The following is a 21247-nucleotide window of genomic DNA, read 5'->3' as shown; positions in this document are numbered from 1 at the left end:
ACTGTGTGTGTATGTAACACATGTGTGAGTGTGAAATAGGTGTGTGTGTGTCACAAGTGTGTGTATGTGAAGGGGGTTGTGTGACAGGTGTGCGTGTACAGGTGTGTGTAGCAGGTGTGTGTGAGTGTGTTCAGGTGTGTGGATGACTGTGTGTGTCTGTATGTCTGTGTGACAAATGTATGTGTTTGTGTGACAGGTGTGTGTGTATATGACATGTGTGTGTGGGTAATAGGTGTGTGTGTATGAAGGGGTGTGTGTGTGTGACAGGTGTGTTTGTGTGACAGGTGTGTCTGTGTTAAGGGGTGTGTGTGTCTGTGTTACAGAAGTGTGTGTGTAACAAGTATGTCTGTGTGTGACAGGTGCATGTTTGACAGGAGTGTGTATCTGTAAAGGTGCGTGTATGTGTGACAGAGGTGTGTGTGACTGTGTGTGTCTGTATGTTTGTGTGACATTCATGTGTGTGTAACAGGTGTGTCTGTGTGTAAGACAGGTGTGTGTGTGAAGGGGTGTGTGTATGTGTGTGTGTGACAGGTGTGTCTGTATGTGTGAGGGGTGTGTGTGTACCAGGTGTGTGTGTGTGTACCAGGTGTGTGTGACAGGTGTGTGTGTGAATGGGTGTGAGTGTGTGACAGGTGGGTGTGTGTGTGTGAAGGGGTATGTGTGTGTGACATGTATGTGTGTAACAAGTATGGGTGTGTGTGACAGGTGTATGTGTGTAACAAGTATGTGTGTTTATAACACGTGTGTGTGAGAGACTGCTGTGTGCGTGTCACAGATGTCTGTGTGTGTGCGAAGGTGTGTGTGTGTGATGTGTGTGTGTGAGTGTGAAGGTGTGCGTGTGTGACAACTGTGTCTGTGTGTGTGAAGGGGTGTGTGTAACAGGTGTGAGTGTCACAGGTGTGTGTGAGTGACATGTATATGTGTGTGTGACAGGTGTGTGCATGTGTGACATGTGTGTGTGTGGAAGATGTGTTGTGTGTGTGAGTGTGTGTCTGTATGCCTGTGTGACAGGTATGTGTGTGTGTGACAGGAGTGTGTGTGTGTAAGAGCTGTGTGCATTTGTGTGTGTAACATGGGTGTGTTTGTGTGTGACAGGTGTGTGTCTGTAACCAGTGTGTGTGTGAGACAGGCATCTGTGTGTCGGTGAATGTTTGTGTGTGTGTGAAGGGGTGTGTGTGTGACAGCTGTGTGTAACAAGTATGCGTGTGTGTAACAGGTATGTGTGTGTGACAGGTGTGTGTGTGTGTGACAGGTGTGTTGTGTGTGTTATTGTGTGTGTCTGTATGTCTATGTGACAGGTGTGTAGGTGTGAGAGGACTGTGTGTGTGTGTAACAGGTGTGTTGTGTGTAACAGGTGTGTTGTGTGTACCCCATGGAGTGTGGCATGCCAGTCTTCTTTGTCCTTTCTAGGCAAGAAACCTGGAGTGGGTTGCCATTTCCTACTCTTGGGAATCTCACAACCGGGGAGTCAACCCAGCACTCCTACATTGCAAGTGGATTCTTTACTACAATAGGCAAAATTCTCATTATCTACGGAACACTGTAGATAAAAACCCTAAAGACTCCACACAAAGCTACGAGACCACATTCATCCAGAGAGCACTGAACTCAACAGGTCAGAGTGGGTACCAGCATCTGATTGCTCATGGCTTGGGAGTTGTTGGGGATTCTCTGGATCCCACTCCTGATGCCATAAACTAAACCCCAGAGAAACCAACTGGTAGTGGAATTGGGGATGCGTCTGTAGCCTTCCAGTCCCATGAGATGAGAAGCATACTTGGGTTTTACAGGTGGTCCAGTGGGATCACAAGATCAGCGAAAGTGCAGGAGAGAGGAAAGCCTGTTAGGAGATGCACCACAAGACTCCACTGGCTTTGATGATGGACGAAGGTGTTGAGCCAAGGGATGAGGACACACCTAGAAGCTCAGTGACCTGGATGCCAGAGACCACAGTTCCAGGGTCACCCTCAGGAGTCTTGACCATGTTGCATAGTATCGGGCACAAGTGACCCCACAAGCTCTGAGGCAGAGTGAGGTGGGGCCTCTCCCCAGAGCCCATTCAGGTGTTGGGAAACAGGATCTGGCACAGAAGACATGCTCCTGCAGAACTGCTGTGACCAAAGCCAGACCGGGAAGGGCTTTGCATAGACAGCAGGTTCTAACTCAGTCAGTGCACAGGTGAGATCCCTGTGACGAGGAAGAGCTGACATGCCCCAGACCCGAAGGGGTGACGTCTCAGGGCTGGGGAAGACCAGGGTCCCATGGACACGGCGTCCATCAGAGTGGGGACACACACTGGTCTTTTCTGGCTCCAGGAGGGATAACCCCACTGATGACATGTTGACAGCACTCCCCACCCTGGGCAAACCCGCTGCCAAGTCCACATGTGCTGTGACTGTCGTCAGCCCCAGGCTACATCCTCACACACAGAAGTGCAGGAGTGAGGACACAGCCGCAGGGCCACAGGGAGGCGGGGGAGCAGAGCCCTAAGGAGCTCCCAGGAGCTGTGTGTCCTCAGTCCTCAGCAGACTTGGGGTCCTCAGTGTCCACCCTCAGGGAGGAGATGCTGAGGTTCACGAGTTCCTGCAGACACTCAGTTGTGCACAGGAAAATGCAGCCCACTGGGCAAGTCAGCCATGCTGAGAAGACGAGCATTTCAGCAGAAATATCTACTTTGTCCACAAAATTAATACTGTGTTTAATTACTATGTACAAACCTCCTCTAGAGTGATTCTTGGGGTTATTTAAGCTGTTCAAGATGAAAAAATAGATAAGAAAGCAAAGTAAATATAAATGCTTTAGTAATTCTGATAGACATTAAATTGTACTCAACTCCATTTGAATTCAATGTGATTATTACATGTATAATTTTCTCTGATGTTTGTATATGGAGTAAGTAAACATCAGCTAAATAGAAAAGAAAAAAAAATAATAGTTTGTGTCTAACAAATGGCTGGTACCTGAATGTGTGGTGGGCATTTGTTGAGTAAAGGTAAACAGGTTCATGGGATTAAAGTATCTTCTACAATCTGCCGTGTTCCCTGAAATAATCTTTTTCCTGTCCAGCCCTCCTTCATTATTTCATTCCTTAGCATTCTTCTTGTCGGGGGAGGGGGACCCCAGGAGGGGGCTGAGTTCTCTGAGGGCACAGTCAGCACCCCCTTCACAGGGGGAGTCCCATAGACAGGACCTCTATTCACTGCTTTCTGCTTTTTATACAGAGGTCCCTCCCGTATGCAAATATCTACTCAGGTCACAGGGTAGAAACACAGCACCAGCTCCCTTAAATTCAGCCTCCTCCTCAGGCTTGAAGAGACTTCTGGGAGTGGTGACTCTCATCTGCTCGAAGATGAACCCACTGTGGACCCTCCTCTTTGTGCTCTCAGCCCCCAGAGGTGAGTGTCTCTGGGTCAGACATGGGCACGTGGGGAAGCTGCATCTGAGCCCATGGGTCACCGTGCTTCTCTCTCTCCACAGGGGTCCTGTCCCAGGTGCAGCTGAAGGAGTCGGGCCCCAGCCTGGTGAAGCCCTCACAGACCCTCTCCCTCACCTGCACGGCCTCTGGATTCTCATTGAGCAGCTATGGTGTAGGCTGGGTCCGCCAGGCTCCAGGGAAGGCGCTGGAGTGGGTTGGTGGTGTAGATAATGATGGAGACACATGCTATAACCCAGCCCTGAAATCCCGGCTCAGCATCACCAGGGACACCTCCAAGAGCCAAGTCTCTCTGTCAGTGAGCAGCGTGACAACTGAGGACACGGCCACATACTACTGTGCGAAGGACACAGTGAGGGGAAGTCAGTGTGAGCCCAGACAAAAACCTCCCTGCATAGGGGCCCGTGACCACCAGGGGGCGCGCAGGACTCAGTAGAGAGCTGAGTCCCGGAGCAGGTGCAGAAGAGGCGTTGGGTGGTGAGGGGCCTGAGGGGTATTCTCCTCAGAAGCTTCTCTTTCTTCCTCCTTCCCAGGAGCTGCACCATAGACCCACTTTTGTGCCCTGATATTTCATTGTTGTGGTTTATGTCACTCTCAGACAACTGTGTATCTATATATATTTTAATTTTCCTTGAAGCAAGGATAGCTTTATGCAAACTAAAACACACACACATAATACTCAACAGCTAATTTTTTCTCCTTCATTTCTCTTCTTTCAAAGTAACTCAGTAAAACACTTGACTCTCATGTTATTTTCAAATTGTTAACAATCCTGAAAGGAAACATGAGATATTTAAACATTTTAATCTTTGTTTTGTTTGCGTACATGAGGAAGGAAGAGACCCAACCTCCTTCTTTCTGTCAAATTGCACACTTAGAATATGGAGCAAGCAGTGTCAAAGTCTCCAGTGTCAGGGGTCCCCAGTGCTGCATATGCAATGATTCTCATCATTCACAGATTCTGTACTGCAAATTCACCTACATGCTAGCTTTTATTAGTATCTTAACATAAACACTGTTACGTTGTGTCCTTATATAGACATTGACAGTTTGGCCAGTTCACTGAGTCACTCAACACTCACACATTCCAGTGAAATCAATCGGGGTGATACCAACTCGCCTCAACGTCTCTGAAGTCCACACCCATTCTGAGCTTATGTCTGGATCATTCATAAGGGGAAATGCAGAGGTTCTCAGGTGGATTTGTCCGTGGGGTCAACGTGGAGCACACCAGCATCTGTCCTCTCTCCCATCACAGTGACCGTCACTGGCACAGGGAAAGGAACAAGAAGCTGTGCTGGGCTGAGCCCTGAGGAAAGACCCAAGGAATGAGAGGACGAGGGGCTGAGCTGAGATGGGCAAGGGGCAGGAGGTGGGGGCCATCAGAACAGAGACAGGCTCAGAAAGGGGGACCTCCCTTGGGATCTGGTTCCAAGCCATCTGATAGACACATTCCTTTCTGACCAGTGATCACCAACCATGCAAATTCAGAAGGCGTCCATGAGGATCCTGAGATGACACGGGTGAGTTTGACCACAGCCTCTCTGTATTCACAGGAATGCTGCTGCTGCTAAGTCGCTTCAGTCGTGTCTGACTCTGTGTGACCCCAAAGACGACAGCCCATCAGGCTCCACCTTCCCTGGGATTCTCCAGGCAAGAACACTGGAGTGGGTTGCCATTTCCTTCTCCAATGTATGAAAGGGAAAAGTGAAAGTGAAGTCACTCAGTCTACGACTTAGCGACCCCATGGACTGCAGCCTACCAGGCTTCTCTGTCCATGGGATTTTCCAGGCAAGAGTACTGGAGTGGGGTGCCATTGACTTCTTCACAGGAATAGAGCTCCTCAACGCAAATCCCTCTTCAAGCTCCAGGGTAAAATCCACCTCTGGGCTATGGGAGCTCACCACTGTCTGCTCACACAGGATGGAGGTCTCAGTGAAGGCAGAGCTGTTGTGTAGAAGACGAGGCTTTGGGGTCTTCTCCTCTGCCTGGTGGCTGTTCCTCAAGGGGAAGGTCAGGTGCAGGCACGCTTCTGTGGGGGTAATTGTGAGAGCAGGTGACTGACTGGGTTTGAATCCTCTTGTCCCCGGGTGTCTTGTCCCAGGTGAAGGTGCAGGAGTCGGGCCCAGAACTGGTGAAGCCCTCGCAGATCGTCTCCCTCACATGTGCTGTCTCTGGTTGCTCCATCACATGGTTATGGTGGCAGCTGGCTCCACCAGGCCCCAGGGAAGGGGCTAGCGTGGATGGGAAGCACATATTATAATGGTGACACTTACCACAGCCCCTCCATCAAGAGCCACACCTCCATCTCCAGGGGCACGTCTAAGAACCAGTCCTCCCTGCAGCTGAGCTCTGTGACCACTGTGGACACAGCTGTGTATTATTGTGCAAGAGACACAGTGAGGGGACGGCAGTGTCAGCCCAGACACAGGCCACTCTCCAGGGGCTCCATGACCACCAGGGGGCTTGTGGGACACACCGAGCATAGGGCTGAGCCCAGGAGCAAGTGCCCTGGGCTTGGAGGGGATGCTCGGGAGAGCCTGTGCTTTCCTCTTCCTGCCCAGGAGTCCACCAGAGACCCTTGTCTGTGTCCTAACGTCTCACTGCTGTGCTTATGTCACCCTCGGCATACTGTGGGAATATGCATGTTTTTGCAGTTTTATTTCCTGTTGAAGTAAGGTGGATTTTATACATACACATTTAACACTCAAGAATTAAGGATAATTTTTTGGTTTATTTTCTTCTCCTCAAAGGATCTCAGCATACCCCTGAGGCCCGTTGCCATTTTCCTGGTGAGTCTGAATCTTGAAATCTATGAATGTTCTGAGCAGACACAGGAGATTTTCAGTTGCTACAATTTTTGTTATTTTGTACATGTGGAAGGAGGAGACTCACTCTACTTCTTTCAGTGAAACTGCAAAAACAGGTGGAATTCTGCAGTGTCCAGTGTTATAGGTGCTAACACAGAGAGCCCCAATACTGCATATACAGACATCCTCGTTATTCAGATTCTGCATTTGCAAGTTCACCTACTTTCATCTATTATTAGCATCATAAAACATATACCATCATTTCACGGTCATTAATGGTCATTTACAATGTGGACTGCCTTTAAATCATCCAACACACGCATGTTTCTACTTGAGGGCAGTCAAGCCCATTCCCTCATGTTTCATCCAGTCATGTAAATCAGTCTCCTTCGTGTTCAGCTTACTGACATATTTTCACATTTTGTGCTCCTTAGTTTACCGTTTCCATCTTTAAAATAACCCCATGTGTAGTCCTCATGCACAGGCTAGTGTCTCTAAGCACCCATTGCTGCAAGCTAACTTTAAATAGAAAATATCTCTCTCAGAAAGTTTCATTCAGGCAACAATGGTACTTCTGGGCATGTGAGCTTGATATTGATGCCTCAAAATAAATACTATTTTTTTAGATGGGTTTCACATCTCAATTTTTGTTATTTGAGGTAGCCTTGGAGTCTTGGTCCAGTTACAGATACAGATGCTAAAATGGAGTTTTATGGACAAGAACGAGATTGACTGGACGGAAAATGACCATGAGGAAACTTCAGGTTCAGGGGATCCTGGCTAGACTGTCTCCCAAGAATTCTTGATCAATAGACATCAGCAAGATCAGAATCACCTGGGAGACAGCAGGTTTAATGAAATGACTCCAACATTGAGAGTGACCAGAGGTAAAGGGGAAGCGTGCTCACTAGTCTGACTTAGGTGTCTTGATAAAACTAGGAAAGTGTGGACACAGAAAGCCACAGGTCAAGACCTCACTGAGAAACAAATTTCAGGAAGCCAGAGAACAATGTGGTCAAGGCGTCCTTGTCACCTTAGGATTCAGCATTCTTATCTTCATTGACCTAGTCCACTGAAAGTCAGCTTTAATCCAAAGGAATATGAAATCTGTCTGGTCCTTCGCCATCCTGCTGGCATCTCTGAGCTGTGAGCATCCCCCGGGTCTGAGGAAGGTGGAGTGATGTAGTGACCTCTGTGAAGAGGTCTCATGCTTTCTCCTTCCCAGGTGTCCTGTGCCAGGTGCTGGGGCGGGAGTCAAACCAGGACTATTGGAGGCCCTCTCCTCACCTGGTCTGTCTGTGGATTCTGCATCACACAGAGTGCTGACTGCTGGGACTGGAGCCCTCAGTCTGAAGAGTCAGAGCTGCAGTGATGGGGTGCTTTGGTCCTGGGAACAGCGCAGCATAGAGCATGTCTCTCCAGAAACCACTCTCCATCCAGAGACATGTCCATCTAGCTCCACGAGGACCTAGGACACAACCCTGTGTTGTTGTCCCAGGAGGTCCAGGGAGAACTCAGACCCAACCCACGTAACACTGCCTACAGGGCTGCTCCAAGCACCAGGGGACACCCGCATCATCAGGAAACAAGAGGACACTTTTCAAGGCAGGAGAGAAAATGTCACGATGAGGTTTTCTCTCAGAAGCTGGGGTCTCTCCACTGGAACATTCCCTCCCCTGAAAGCTCCTTCCACTGTCACTCCAGAGAGCTATCCTGTTTCTGAACCTGGGATGCGATTTCATGGAGTCAGGCTGGTCTGTCTTTCCCCATCTGTCTTAGGACACCCTGCACAAAAATATTTTTTCAGGGGATGTATTAGGTCACTACTTGTTATTTGCTGTCAACTTTTTAATCATTAATTCTTCTACTTAACTTCGAGTCTGCTTTCACCTTCAGATGGATTTCCAAATCCTCTCAGGCTGAAATTCTACCCAGCTCTGTTAGACTCTGTGTCTTTCATTTGAATAGTGAGTAGTATTTGCAGTTGGCAATTGATGTCATAGAGCACTGGAGTGACTTTTTCCCCAGAGGACACTTGAAAATGTCTGGACACCAGTTAGGCTGTATTGTAAGGGGTGAATTGTAGATCGCTAGTTCTGCATTTGGTAGACAGATAAATAATAGATGAAATAGAAATGAAGATAAAAGGAAACAATGCAAACAATTGTATCCTAACAATATGGTTCAGTACACCCCTTGGTCCTGTCCGACTCTTTGCGACCTCATGAATAACAACATGCCTCGCCTCCCTGTTCTTCACCAACTCCAGGAGATTACTCAAACTCATGTCCATCGAGTCAGTGATGCCATCTAGCCATCTCATCCTCTGTCGTCCCCTTCTCCTCCTGTCCCCAAGCCCTCCCAGCATCACAGATTTTCCAATGAGCCAACTCTTCACGAGGTGGCCAAAGTATTGGAGTTTCAGCTTCAGCATCAGTCCTTCCGATGAACACCCAGGACTGATCTCCTTTAGAATGGACTGGATGGATCTCCTCACTGTCCAAGGGACTCTCAAGAGTCTTCTCCAACACCAGAGTTCAAAGGATCAATTCTTCAGCGCTCACCGTTTTTCATAGTCCAACTCTCACATCAATACATGACCACTGGAAACACCATAGCCTTGACTACACGGACATTTGTTGGCAAAGTAATGTCTCTGCTTTTTAATAGGCTATCTAGGTTGGTCATAACTTTAAATAACCATAAAATTTATCTCTAAATTCAGTGAGTAGTAAAAGCTCAGAAGTGCAAAGGTGATACGTGAATGTACTTGAAGATATTTGTAAAAACATAAATATTCAAATAATTGGTAAATACTTTTCTAGCCCACTCCTCAGTCATGTGGTGATTCTCTGTTTTCTGTCTATGAAATCATCACATACATTACCAGTTGGCTGCCATTTCCATTCCTTCCAGCTAGTGGATGAGCGACCTTAATTTTACATCATCCCCAGCATTTGATCGCTTTAGTATTTTGTACTTTAGCTCCTTTAAAGGTGTGTAACAGTATCTCATCCTCGTGTTATTTCATGCTTCCTAAGTGGTCAAACAGGAGATGACAAGAGTGAACATCGACATTTTGGAATCAGCCAACTAAGATGGACTGGAATGGGTGGATTTAACTCAGATGAACATTATATCTACTACTGCAGGCAAGAATCCCTCAGGAGAAATGGAGAAGCCATCACAGTCAACAAAAGAGTCTGAAATGCAGAACTTGGATGCAGTGTCAAAAATGACAGAGTGATCTCTGTTCGTTTCCAAGACAAACCATTCAGTATCATGGTAATCCAAGTCTATGCCCTGACCAGAAATGCTGAAGAAGCTAAAGTTCAATGATCTATGAAGACCTACAGGGTCTTCTAGAATTAGCATCCAAAGACGGTGTCCTTTTCATTACAGGGGACTGGAATGCATATGTAGGAATTCAAGAAATACCTGGAGTAACAGGCAAATTTGGCCTTGGAGTACAGAATGAAGCAAGACAAAGGCTAATAGAGTTCTGCCAAGAGAATGCACTGGCCATAGCGAACACCCTCTTCCAACAACTTAAGAGAAGACTTTACACACGGACGTCACCTGATGGCCAACACCGAAATCAGATTGATTCTATTCTTTGCAGCCAAAGATGGAGAAGTTCTATACAGTCAGCAAAAACAAGACCAGGAGCTGACTGTGGCTCAGATCATGAACTCCTTAATGGCAAATTCAGACTTAAATTGAATAAACTAGGGAAAACCACTAGACCATTCAGGTATGACCTAAATCAAATCCTGTATGATTATACCCTGGAAGTGAGAAATAGATATAAGGGACTAGATCTGATAGAGTGCCTGATGGCCAATGGAAGGAGGTTTCTGACAATGTAGAGGACAAGGGAGCAAAAACCATCCCAAAGGAATATTAATGCAAAAAAGCAAAATGGCTGCTGAGGAGGCCTTACAAATAGCTGTTAAAAGAAGAGATGGGAAAAGCAAAGGAGAAAAGGAAAAATATACCCGTTTGAATGCAGAGTTTCAAAGAATAGCAAGGAGAGATAAGAAAATTTGGAAAATTTTGGAAAATTCAGCAGGGGCCACAGGACTGGAAAAGTCCGTTTTCATGGCAATCCCTAAGAAAGGCAATGCCAAAGACTGCTCAAACTACGGCACAAATGCATTCATCTCAAACACTAGCAAAGTAATGCTCAAAATTCTCCAAGTAGGCTTGAACAATATGTGAGCTGAGAACTTTCAGATCTTCAAGTTGGTTTTAGAAAAGTCAGAGCAACCAAAGATCAAATTGCCAACATCTGCTGGATCATCAAAAAAGCAAGAGAGTTCCAGAATAACATCTATTTCTGCTTTACTGAATATGCCAAAGATTTTAATTGTGTGGATCACAATAAATGGTGGAAAATTCTGAAAGAGATGGCAATACCAGACCCCCTGACCTGCCTCTTGAGAAATCTGTATGCAGGTCAGAAAGAAACAGTTAGAACTGTATGGAACAGAGTGGTTCCAAATAGGAAAAGGAGTATGTCAAGGCTGTATATTGTCACCCTGCTTATTTAACTTATATACAGAGGACATCATGAGAAACGCTTGGCTGGATAAAGCACAACCTGGAATCAAGATTGCCAGGAGAAATATGGATAACCTCAGCTATGCAGATGACACCACCCTTATGGCAGAAAGTGAAGAAGAACTAAAAAGCCTCTTGATGAAAGTGAAAGAGGAGAGTGAAAAAGTTGGCTTAAAACTCAACATCAGAAAACTAAGGTCATGGCATACGGTCCCATCACTTCATGGCAAATAGATGGGGAAACAGTGGAAACACTGAGATACTTTATTTTGGGGGGCTCCAAAATCACTGCAGATGGTGACTGCATCCATGAAATAAAAAGACACTTACTCCTTGGAAGAAAAGTTATGACCAGTCTAGACACCATATTGAAAAGCAGAGACATTACTTTGCCAACTAGGTTCGTCTAGTCAAGGCTATGGTGTTTCCAGCAGTCATGTATGGATGTGAGAGTTGAACTTCAAAGAAATCTGAGGCCTGAAGAAATGATGCTTTTGAACTGTGGCGTTGGAGAAGACTCTTGAGAGTCTCTTGACCTGCAAGGGGATCCACCCAGTCCATCCTAAAAGAAATCAATCCTGAATATTCATGGGAAGGACTGAAGTTGAAGCTGAAACTCCAATACTTTGGCCACCTGATGCTAAGAGCTGACTCATTTGAAGAGACCCTGAGGCTGGGAAAGATTGAAGGCCAGAGGAGAAGAGGACGACAGAGGATGAGACGGTTGGATGGCATCACTCACTCCATGCACTTGAGTTTGGTAAACTCCAGGAGTTGGTGATGTGACGTTGGTGATGCCAGGGAGGCCTGGCGTGCTGTGGTCCGTGGGGTCGCAAAGAGTCAGACACGACTGAGTGACTGACTGAACTCAAATAGTCAGATGATAAAACAATATCTATATGAAAAGACAGGGCCATCCTATACTGTGTCTTCAGTCCTCTTCCTGGATGCAGTGATTTCAATGTAGCTCATAAACCACGTGCTCCCCTAACTAAATTCAAATACTGAGTGAACTGAAGGAAAGAGACTTCACAGGGACCCAGAAAGATCACGGGGATGGTGATCACACTCCATCCCCACTTACAAGGACAGGGCTGGTCCACATGGAAACTCCTCCTCATGCTCCAGGGTACAATCCACCCCTGGGTGAGGGAGCTCACATCCTTCCTCCCACAGGGCTGAGGTGTCAGGAAAGGCAGGGTGGTGGTGTAGAAGACAGGGGTGTGGGGTCTTCTCCTCTGCCTGGTGACAGCTCCCCAAGGTGAGGGTCTCAGGTGCAGATATGGGACTGTGGGGATCGTTGTGACTGCAGGTCGCTGACAGGGACTGATTCTCCTTCCCAGGTATCCAGTCCCAGAAGCACTGAAGCAGTCGGACCAGAACTGGTGAGCCCTCACTGACCCTGTCCTCACGCGTGCTGTCTCTGCTTACTCCATCCTATTGTTATTGTGGGAACTGGATATCCCAGGCCGCAGGGAAGGGGCTAGAGCAGATGGCATGCATAAACTACGACGGTGACACTGACCACAGCCCCTCCATCAGGAGCCATGCCTCCATCTCAGAGACATCCAAGATCAGTTCTCCTGCAGCTGAGCTCTGTGACCACTGAGGACACGGCCGCGTGTTGCTGTGCAAGAGACACAGTGAGGGGAAGGCAGTGTGAACCCAGACACCAGCCACCCTCCGTGGGCTCCATGACCACCAGCAGGTGCTGGGCATTCACAATTGTGTGTTGCAGGAGCAGGTGCAGAAGGTCATTGACAGCTGGCCTCCTGTTGGGAGGCTTCCTCTCCTTGTAGCAGTTTTTCTGGGGAACTTCTCTGCATTCATGACTCTTAGGTACCTCCTCAGTCTCTGAGGCAGATTGGTGGTTGGGATAGGGGATTATATCCTCACTGCATGAAAGGCACAGTCTCTAGGGTTGCTTCCTCTTGTCACTTAGGCCCATTCTCTGGACATTTGGTGTAAGCTCACTAAGTCCACAAGAGAGGCTCTGTGTGACTCGGCAGTGCTGCTCAGCACAGCAGGGCCAGTGAATGAGCTAGCCAGTGGTCAGCAGTGTAAGTGCAGCTGGACTCAGACAACAGAGGTGTATAAACCCAGCGCCAGGGAAGAACCCCCCTTGGTGATGCTAACTGAACTGACATCTCACTCACAGCATCAGCCATAGTTCTCTCCATGGAGACGCAGCGGGACCTCCACACCAGCCTATGATAGAAGCTGAGTCTGCTGACACCAGGCACAGACGCAGGAAGATGAAAAGTTTGTGTCGTCTGTATTCCTGAATCTACGTTTGTGGTGTCCTCACACTCACCTTCTACATCAACCTGGGGTGGGGTCCCAATGAATGTCCATGGAGAGAACTATGAATAGTGGTCTGAGTGTGGTGTAGCTCTTTGAGCACCACTGAGCGGCATTCCTCCCTTCACTAATTGACAGGCTCTAGTAGGTGTAGCAGCTTCTGTCCTTTGGGTGGTTTTACAGCAGATAGAGGACACATAGTAAAGGGAAGCTTTTACTTTAAAACAATGCCTACTTGATATCCTCAGCTTTCTTGTCCAGCTATGAGCCACGAGAAGTATATGTGAGGACAAGTCTTTCAACGAGAGAGTACAATACATCTTAGGAATATAAAGAATATTCCCTGATGAATAAAGAAGCCATTGTGAGCACTGTCCTGGTGTTCAGCCATCCCTCATGACTGTCTCATGGGACAAAAACAACCTTTAGCTCATGGAACATGGTGATTTTAAACACTTTTGTCCTAATATATGCATGCTGGTCGTTCCAGTCATGTTAGACTCTTTACCACCCAATGGACTGTAGCCCATTAGGCTCCTCTGTCCATGAAATTTTCCAAGTAAGAATACTGGAGGAAGTTACCATGCTCTCCTCCAGGGCATCTTCCTGACCCAGGGATCGATCCTGTCTCTTACATCTGCTTATTGGGAGGCGGGTTCCTTTTCACTAGCTCCATCTTTCGATCATTATGTGAGTCTCATTCAGCAGAAATCACACAAAGAGAAGTGAATAGAGTAAACAATGAAAAAGCGAATGTTGCTCACTTGTATCCAACTCTTTGTGACCCCCCAGACTATACAGTCCATGGAATTTTCCAAGGAAGAATACCTGAGTGAGTAGCATTTCCCTTCTTCAGGGCATCTTCCCAACTTAGGGATCAAACCCAGGTATCCCAAACTGCAGGCAGATTCTTCACCAGCTGAGCCACAAGGGAAGCCCAAGTATACTGGGGTGGGTAGTCTATCACTTCTCCAACAGACTTCCAGTCCCAGGAGTCGAATCCTATACTGTAGGATGATTCTTTACCAACTGAGCTAACAGTTCAGCTAAGTAATGGCTGACTTTTCACAACCCCATGCACTGCAGCATGCCAGACTTCCCTGTCCGTCTCCAACTCCCAGAACTTGCTCAAGCTTATGTCCATCCAGTCCTTGATGCTATCCAACCATCTCATCCTCTGTCATCCCCTTTTCCTCCAGTTTTCAATCTTTCCCATCATCAGGGTCTTTTCCAATGAGTCTGTTCTTCAAATCAGGTGGCCAAAGTATTGGAGCTTCAGCTTCAGCATCAGTCCTTCCAATGAATATTCAGGACTGATCTCCTTTAGGATAGACTGGTTTGATCTTCTTGCAGGCCAAAGACTCTCAACAGTCTTGTCCAATACCACCAGTCAAAAGCATCAATACTTCATCACTCAGCTTTCTTTATGGTCCAAATCTCGTATCCATACATGACTACTGGAAAATCCGTAGCTTTACAAGACAGACTTTGGCCAGCAAATAAAGTCTCCCCTTTTTAATGCACTGTCTAGGTTGGTCAAAGCTTTTCTTCCAAGGAGCATGCTATCAAGGAAGCTTGAACTGAATGGCGGAAGCCCAAACAATGAGAAAAATCACAAGCCAATGAAACAAGGAGCCCAGATGCGGGTGGTCCCAGATTTGGTGAAGTCAGCAGTTCATGTACCTGGAGAGAATGAACAACCTTCCACATGGCACACCCACATGTCAACCCCTCCCCCAGGGGACCCCCCTCATGTACGGATGTGATGACTGCATTCCCTGGTTACATGGGGACATGGAAAGGGGCTGGGAGAAGGGGGACAGCTCTATCAAATTACCTAAGGAATCACAGAGAGGCACTTTATCCTGCCTTCTGACTACAACTGGGCCACCAGGGACATAAATCTCCTCACCGTGGTGCTTTCTGAATTCCAGATTCTTGGAAGAGCTTTGGAATCTGAGCCTAAAATAAATGCCCTGCTGAGTCCTTCATCCCCGTCTCTCTATGTTGGTCAAGTCTGTCGAGGCTCCTCTGACTCTTAGTGACATTGGATTTCTCCTTCGACTCCCAGGTCAAGGACAACCTCAGCTGGTACCTGCTGGTTCCTGCATCAAGAGGTAGTGTGTGTGGAAACCGTGATTTCCATCATTAAGGCAAGGAAAGTCTCAACACCAAAACTTTCCCTGGACCTAACACAGTCCTAACATTGTAGGGGAATCCCCCAGCACAAAACCAGAGAGCTGGGCAATCCACAGTCCAGGTGAGATCTGCCCATGGAAGCGAAGCTTCAGGAGGAGCACCTTCAGGGTAATTACTACCAATTCCTGCAGGACCAGCAATAACCACTGTGAGGATAAGAGATCCTGGGGTCGCAGTCCATGGTTTTTGGGATATAACTCCAGAAACATCCAGATCTTCAAGGTGAGTGTTCACATTTATCCCTTCAGGACACCTGACGAAAGAGGGGAAGGCAAACCCTGAGAAATGTTAACACCTAACCAGAAGGTTAATCAGGCAGACCCTCCATAGAAGAGCTCTTCGCCCAGCTTCTCCTAGGAGGCAAACAGCAATTCTTGTCTACTTCAGACCTATGGAGGGGTCATATCTCATGGCTAAGCGAAGGGAATGGACCAGGGCACTACAGCCCAGGAGGGAGTATTATGCGGACGGGCCAATACTGAAAACCCTGGCAATGCTCAGAGCTCAGACCCAGATCCCCTGAGTCATGGGTATTCAACCTCAACAATGCAGGTAGCCCCTACCCACATGTGACCTCCAAGGACCTGGCAGAGCTATGATATGCAGCCTCTTTGAGGAGGGGAGCTAGTGTGCAGACACCACAGCCAGCCACCATTCAGGAGGCAGGGCGCTGAGGTCTGGTACCCACGGCTTGAGACCAGGCTTGGAGCCCTCACTACTGGCTTCAGACCCGCTCTCTCCTGCCTGATCGACATGGCCAGTATCCCTCTCCTGCTCTTGGGTATCTGACGATCTCAGGAATATTTATGAAGGTTCCTTCAGAGCCTCAGAACAGGGGCAAGCAGGTTTGTCACAGGGTCCTGCTGGAGGACACGTGGCTGACTAGGCAGTGGGTCTGTCTCCCCAATGACCTCAGGTCCTGAAGTCCTCGGGCAGGTGGTCAGGAGGGATGGTGAGAAGCAGGATGGAGTCTGAGGATGGATGCACCCCGAGGCCATCCTGCTGAAGAGATGTCCTTCCAGGGGACACGCACACGGCTAACCTCACTTCTCTGTAGGGTGCTGTTGTGGCAGCCCTCTCCAGTGTTCCTACCTGGAGAATCCCATGGATGGAGGAGTCTGGTGGGCTACAGTCCGTGGGGTCTCAAAGGGTCAGACACGACTGAAGTGACTGAGCATGCTCACCACCCCATTCCCTGGGTGAGCACTCCCTCAGGGCAGCCTCCCCTGAGTCAGCTGAGAAGGCCTCTGCCTCATCCTCCTGCAGCGTCTCAGGTGTCTCCTCACAGGTGTGGGCACTAGGAGCCCCTCAGGTGTTTGTGCTGTGAGATGTCAGGGGCGACTGCACTGGTTTCCGACAAGGGGGTCATCTGGAACTTCTTGTGGGGCCCCAGCAGGGTCCAGGTGCTGCAAGAACAGGTGAGCCCAGGAGTGAACGGTAGGTGGAGTGGGCATCGAGCCCCGTGCTTCTGCGTGCAGCTATCCTGTGACATGATGTTAGCCCACGGGGGGCTCCAGGAGGCGAAGGGACCCCATGTCCTCGAGAGCCTCTGGACTCACTGTGAGTGTCAACTGCATCAGTGCCCCTGCAGCCCCAGGGAGGCAACGTCCAGGTGTTCTCACAAACTCCTTCCTTGGGGTCTCTCTACAGAGTGTGTGCATTTATTGAGGCTATTTCTGCTGCTGCTGCTGCTAAGTCGCTTCAGTCGTGTCCATCTCTGTGCAATCCCAGAGACGGCAGCCCACCAGGATGCCCCATCCCTGGGATTCTCCAGGCAAGAACACTGGAGTGGATTGCCATTTCCTTCTCCAAAGGCTATTTCTAGAGATCATTAAAACAACATGCTCTCTCTAGAAGAATACTCTGAAGGTAGAACACAGCCACTTAATACCAGGCCAGAAACACTGCTAAGACTGCCCTGTGAGCCCAGGCAGGGGGTGCCCAGGACCCCAGTGCAGGCTGCTGCCCAGGAACATGTGAGGAGGGGGCCAGGGAGTCTCAGAGATGGAGTCTTCTCTTTTCACTGAAAACAATAACTAGCAGGACAAGGACTGGTGACGTTTAATATTGGGGCCTGTTGGGATTACACAGCACAGAGAGTCCATGAGAATTATGTGAGGATATGTCTGATTCTGTGTATGAGTGTGTGAATGTGTGTGAGTGTGTATGTGAGCATGCCAGTCTGGATGTGTGTGCATGTTTGTGTGTGTGTCAGTGTGTATATGAGTGTGTGAATGTGTTTGAGTCTATGTGCGAGTGTGGATGTGTGTGCATGTTTGTGTGTGTGATGTGTGCATGAGTGTTTGTGTATGTGTGTATATTTGTGAGTGTGAATGTGTGCATGTGTTTGCTTGTGTTTGTGTGTGTGTGTGTGAGAGTTAGCATGTCTCTGTGTGACAGGTGTGTGTGTTTCTGTGGTGATAGGTGTCTGTGCATGTGTAGGCATGTGTGTGTTTGAGAGGTGTGTGTGTGACTGTGTGCGTATGTAACATGTGTGTGAGTGTGAGACAGGTGTGTGTGTGTCACAGGTGTGTGTGTTTGAAGGTGTGTGTGACAGGTGTGTGTAGCAGGAGTGTGTGTGTGTGTACAGGTGTGGATGACTGTGTGTGTCTATGTCTGTGTGACAGGTGTGTTGTGTGTGACAGGTATGTGTGTGGCATGTGTGTGTGGGTAACAGTGTGTGTGTGAAGGGGTGTGTGTGTGTGACAGAAGTGTGGTCTACCAAGTATGTCTGTGTGTGACAGGTGCATGTTTGACAGGAGTGTGTGTCTGTAAAGGTGCGTGTATGTGTGACAGATGTGTGTGTGACTGTGTGTGTCTATGTTTCTGTGACATTCGTGTGTGTGTAACATGTCTGTGTGTGTGTAACAGATGTGTCTGTGTGTAAGACAGGTGTGTGTGTTAAGGGGTGTGTGTATGTGTGTGTGTGACAGGTGTGTCTGTATATGTGAGGGGTGAGTGTGCACCAGGTGTGTGTGTGTGTGTACCAGGTGTGTGTGTGTGACAGGTGTGTGTGTGTGTGACCTGTGTGTGTGTGTGTAACAAGTATGGGTTTGTGCGACAGGTGTATGGTGTAACAAGTATCTGTTTTATAACACGTGTGTGTGTGTGAGACAGGTGTGTGCATGTCACAGGTGTCTGTGTGTGTGTGAAGGTGTGTGTGTGTACCAGGTATGTGGGTGTGACAGGTGTGTGTGTGTGTGTGAAGTGGAGTGTGTGTGACAGGTGTGTGTGTGTAACAGTTTTGTTTCTGAAGGGGTGAGTGTGTGTGACAGATGTGTGTGTGTGACAGCTGTGTCTGTGTGTGTGAAGAGGTGTGTGTGACAGGTGTGAGTGTGAAAGGGGTGTGTGTGACAAGTATATGGGTGTGTGACAGGTGTGTGCATGTGTGACACGTGTGTGTGTGTGTGAGGTGTGTTGTGTGTGTGTGTGTGTCTGTATGCCTGTATATGTGTGTGTATGACAGGAGTATGTGTGTGTGTACCAGCTGTGTGTGTTTGTGTGTGACAGGTGTGTGTCTGTAACAGGTGTGTGTGTGACACTGGTGTCAGTGTGTCTGTGACATGTTTGTGTGTCTGTGTGTAAAGGGGTGTGTGTGTGACAGAAGTGTGTGTGTGTGGAAGGTGTGTTGTGTGTGTGGAAGGTGTGTTGTGTGTGTGAGTGTGTGTGTCTCTATGTCTATGCAACAGGTATGTGTGTGTGTGACAGGAGGGTGTGTGCTGTAACAGCTGTGTGTGTTTGTGTGTGTAACAGGGGTGTGTTTGTGTATGTGACAGCTGTGTGTGTGTGAGACAGGCGTCTGTGTGTCTGTGACATGTTTGTGTGTGTGTAAAGGGGTGTGTGTGTGACAGCTGTGTGTAAAAAGTATGTGTGTGTGTGACAGGTATGTGTGTGTGTGACAGGTGTTTTGGGTGTGTGATTGTGTCTGTCTGTATGTGTGTGTGACTGGTGTGTTTGTGTGACAGGTGTGTGTGTGTAACAGGTGTGTGTGTGTGTGTACCCCATGGACTGTGGCGTGCCAGTCTTCTTTGTCCTTTCTAGGCAAGAATCCTGGAGTGGGTTGCCTTTCCTATTCCAGGGAACCTCACACCTGGGGAGTCAACCCAGGTCTCCTACATTGCAAGTGGATTCTTTACCACAAGAGGCAAAATTCTCATTATCCACAGAACACTGTAGATAGAAAACCTAAAGACTCCACACAAAGCTACGAGACCACACTCATTCAGAGAGCACTGAACTCAACAGGTCAGAGTGGGTACCAGCATCTGATTGCTCATGGCTTAGGAGTTGTTGGGGATTCTCTGGATCCCAATTCTGATGCCATAAACGAAACCCCATAGAAACCAACTGGTAGTGGAATTGGGGATGTGGTCTGCGGCCTTCCAGTCGCATGAGATGAGAAGCATATTTGGGTTTTACAGGTGGTCCAGTGGGATCACAAAATCAGCGAAAGTGCAGGAGAGAGGAAAGCCTGTTAGGAGATGCACCACAGGACTCCACTGGCTTTGATGATGGACGAAGGTGTTGAGCCAAGGGATGAGGACACACCTAGAAGCTCAGTGACCTGGATGCCAGACGCCCACAGTTCCAGGGTCACCCTCAGGAGTCTTGACCATGTTGCATAGTATCGGGCACAAGTGACCCCACAAGCTCTGAGGCAGAGTGAGGTGGGGCCTCTCCCCGGAGCTCATTCAGGTCTCGGAAAACTGGATCTGCCACAGAAAACATGCTGGTGCAGAACTGCTGTGACCAAAACCAGACCAGGAAGGGCTTTGCATAGACAGTAGGTTCTAACTCAGTCAGTGTACAGGTGAGATCCCTGTGCCGAGGAAGAACTGACCTGCACCAGACCCGAAGGGGTGTCGTCTCAGGGCAGGAGAAGACCAGGGTCCCATGGACAGGGCGTCCGTCAGAGTGGGGACACACACTGGTCACTTCTGGCTCCAGGAGGGATAACCCCACTGATGACATGTTGACAGCACTCCCCACCCCGGGCAAACCCGCTGCCAACTCCACACGTGCTGTGACTGTCATCAGCCCCAGGCTACATCCTCACACACAGAAGTGCAGGAGTGAGGACACAGCCGCAGGGCCACAGGGAGGCGGGGGAGCAGAGCCCTAAGGAGCTCCCAGGAGCTGTGTGTCCTCAGTCCTCAGCAGACTTGGGGTCCTCAGTGTCCACCCTCAGGGAGGAGATGCTGAGGTTCACGAGTTCATGCAGACACTCAGTTGTGCACAGGAAAATGCAGCCCACTGGGCAAGTCAGCCGTGCTGGGAAGACGAGCATCTCAGCACAAATGTCTACTTTGTCCACAAAATTAATACTGTGTTTAATTACTATGAACAAACCACCTCTAGAGTGATTCTTGAGGTTATTTAAGCTGTTCAAGAGGAAAAAATAGATAAGAAAGCAAAGGAAAATATAAATGCTTTAGTAATTCTGATAGACATTAAATTGTACTCAACTCCATTTGAACTCAATGTGATTATTACTTGTATATTTTTCTCTGATGTTTGTATATGGAGTAAGTAAACATCAGCTAATCAGAAAAGAAAAAAAAATAAGAGTTTGTGTCTAACAAATGGCTGGTACCTGAATGTGTGGTGGGCATTTGTTGAGTAACAGTAAACACATTCATGGGATTAAAGTCTCTTCCCCAAATCTGCAATGTTCCCTGAAAGCATTTTTTTTCCTGACCAGCCCTCCTTCATCATTTCATTCCTCAACAGTCTTCCTGGTATAGGGAGGGGGACCCCAGGAGGGGCTGAGTTCTCTGAGGACACATTCAGCACCCCCCTCACAGGGGGAGCCCCATAGACAGGACCTCTATTCACTGCTTTCTGCTTTTTATACAGAGGTCCCTCCTGTATGCAAATATCCACTCTGGTCACAGGGTAGAAACACATCACCAGCTCCCTTAAATTCAGCCTCCTCCTCAGG

General features: G+C 48.2%; 1 gene segment (V, D, J or C); it reads left to right on the top strand.

Moving 5' to 3' along the window:
- Positions 1-3316: 3316 nt before the first annotated feature.
- LOC129633976 (immunoglobulin heavy variable 4-38-2-like) lies at positions 3317-5696 on the top strand. The segment is given in 3 exon segments: positions 3317-3395; positions 3478-3785; positions 5538-5696. Coding segments are annotated over 3 exon segments (513 nt in total).
- The last annotated feature ends 15551 nt before the right edge of the window (positions 5697-21247 follow it).

This window comes from Bubalus kerabau, chromosome 19, assembly GCF_029407905.1.
Source record: "Bubalus kerabau isolate K-KA32 ecotype Philippines breed swamp buffalo chromosome 19, PCC_UOA_SB_1v2, whole genome shotgun sequence".
In the NCBI taxonomy this organism is placed as follows: domain Eukaryota; kingdom Metazoa; phylum Chordata; class Mammalia; order Artiodactyla; family Bovidae; genus Bubalus; species Bubalus kerabau.
The sequence above is the reverse complement of the archived record's forward strand: the minus strand, read 5'-3'. Positions and strand labels throughout refer to the sequence as shown.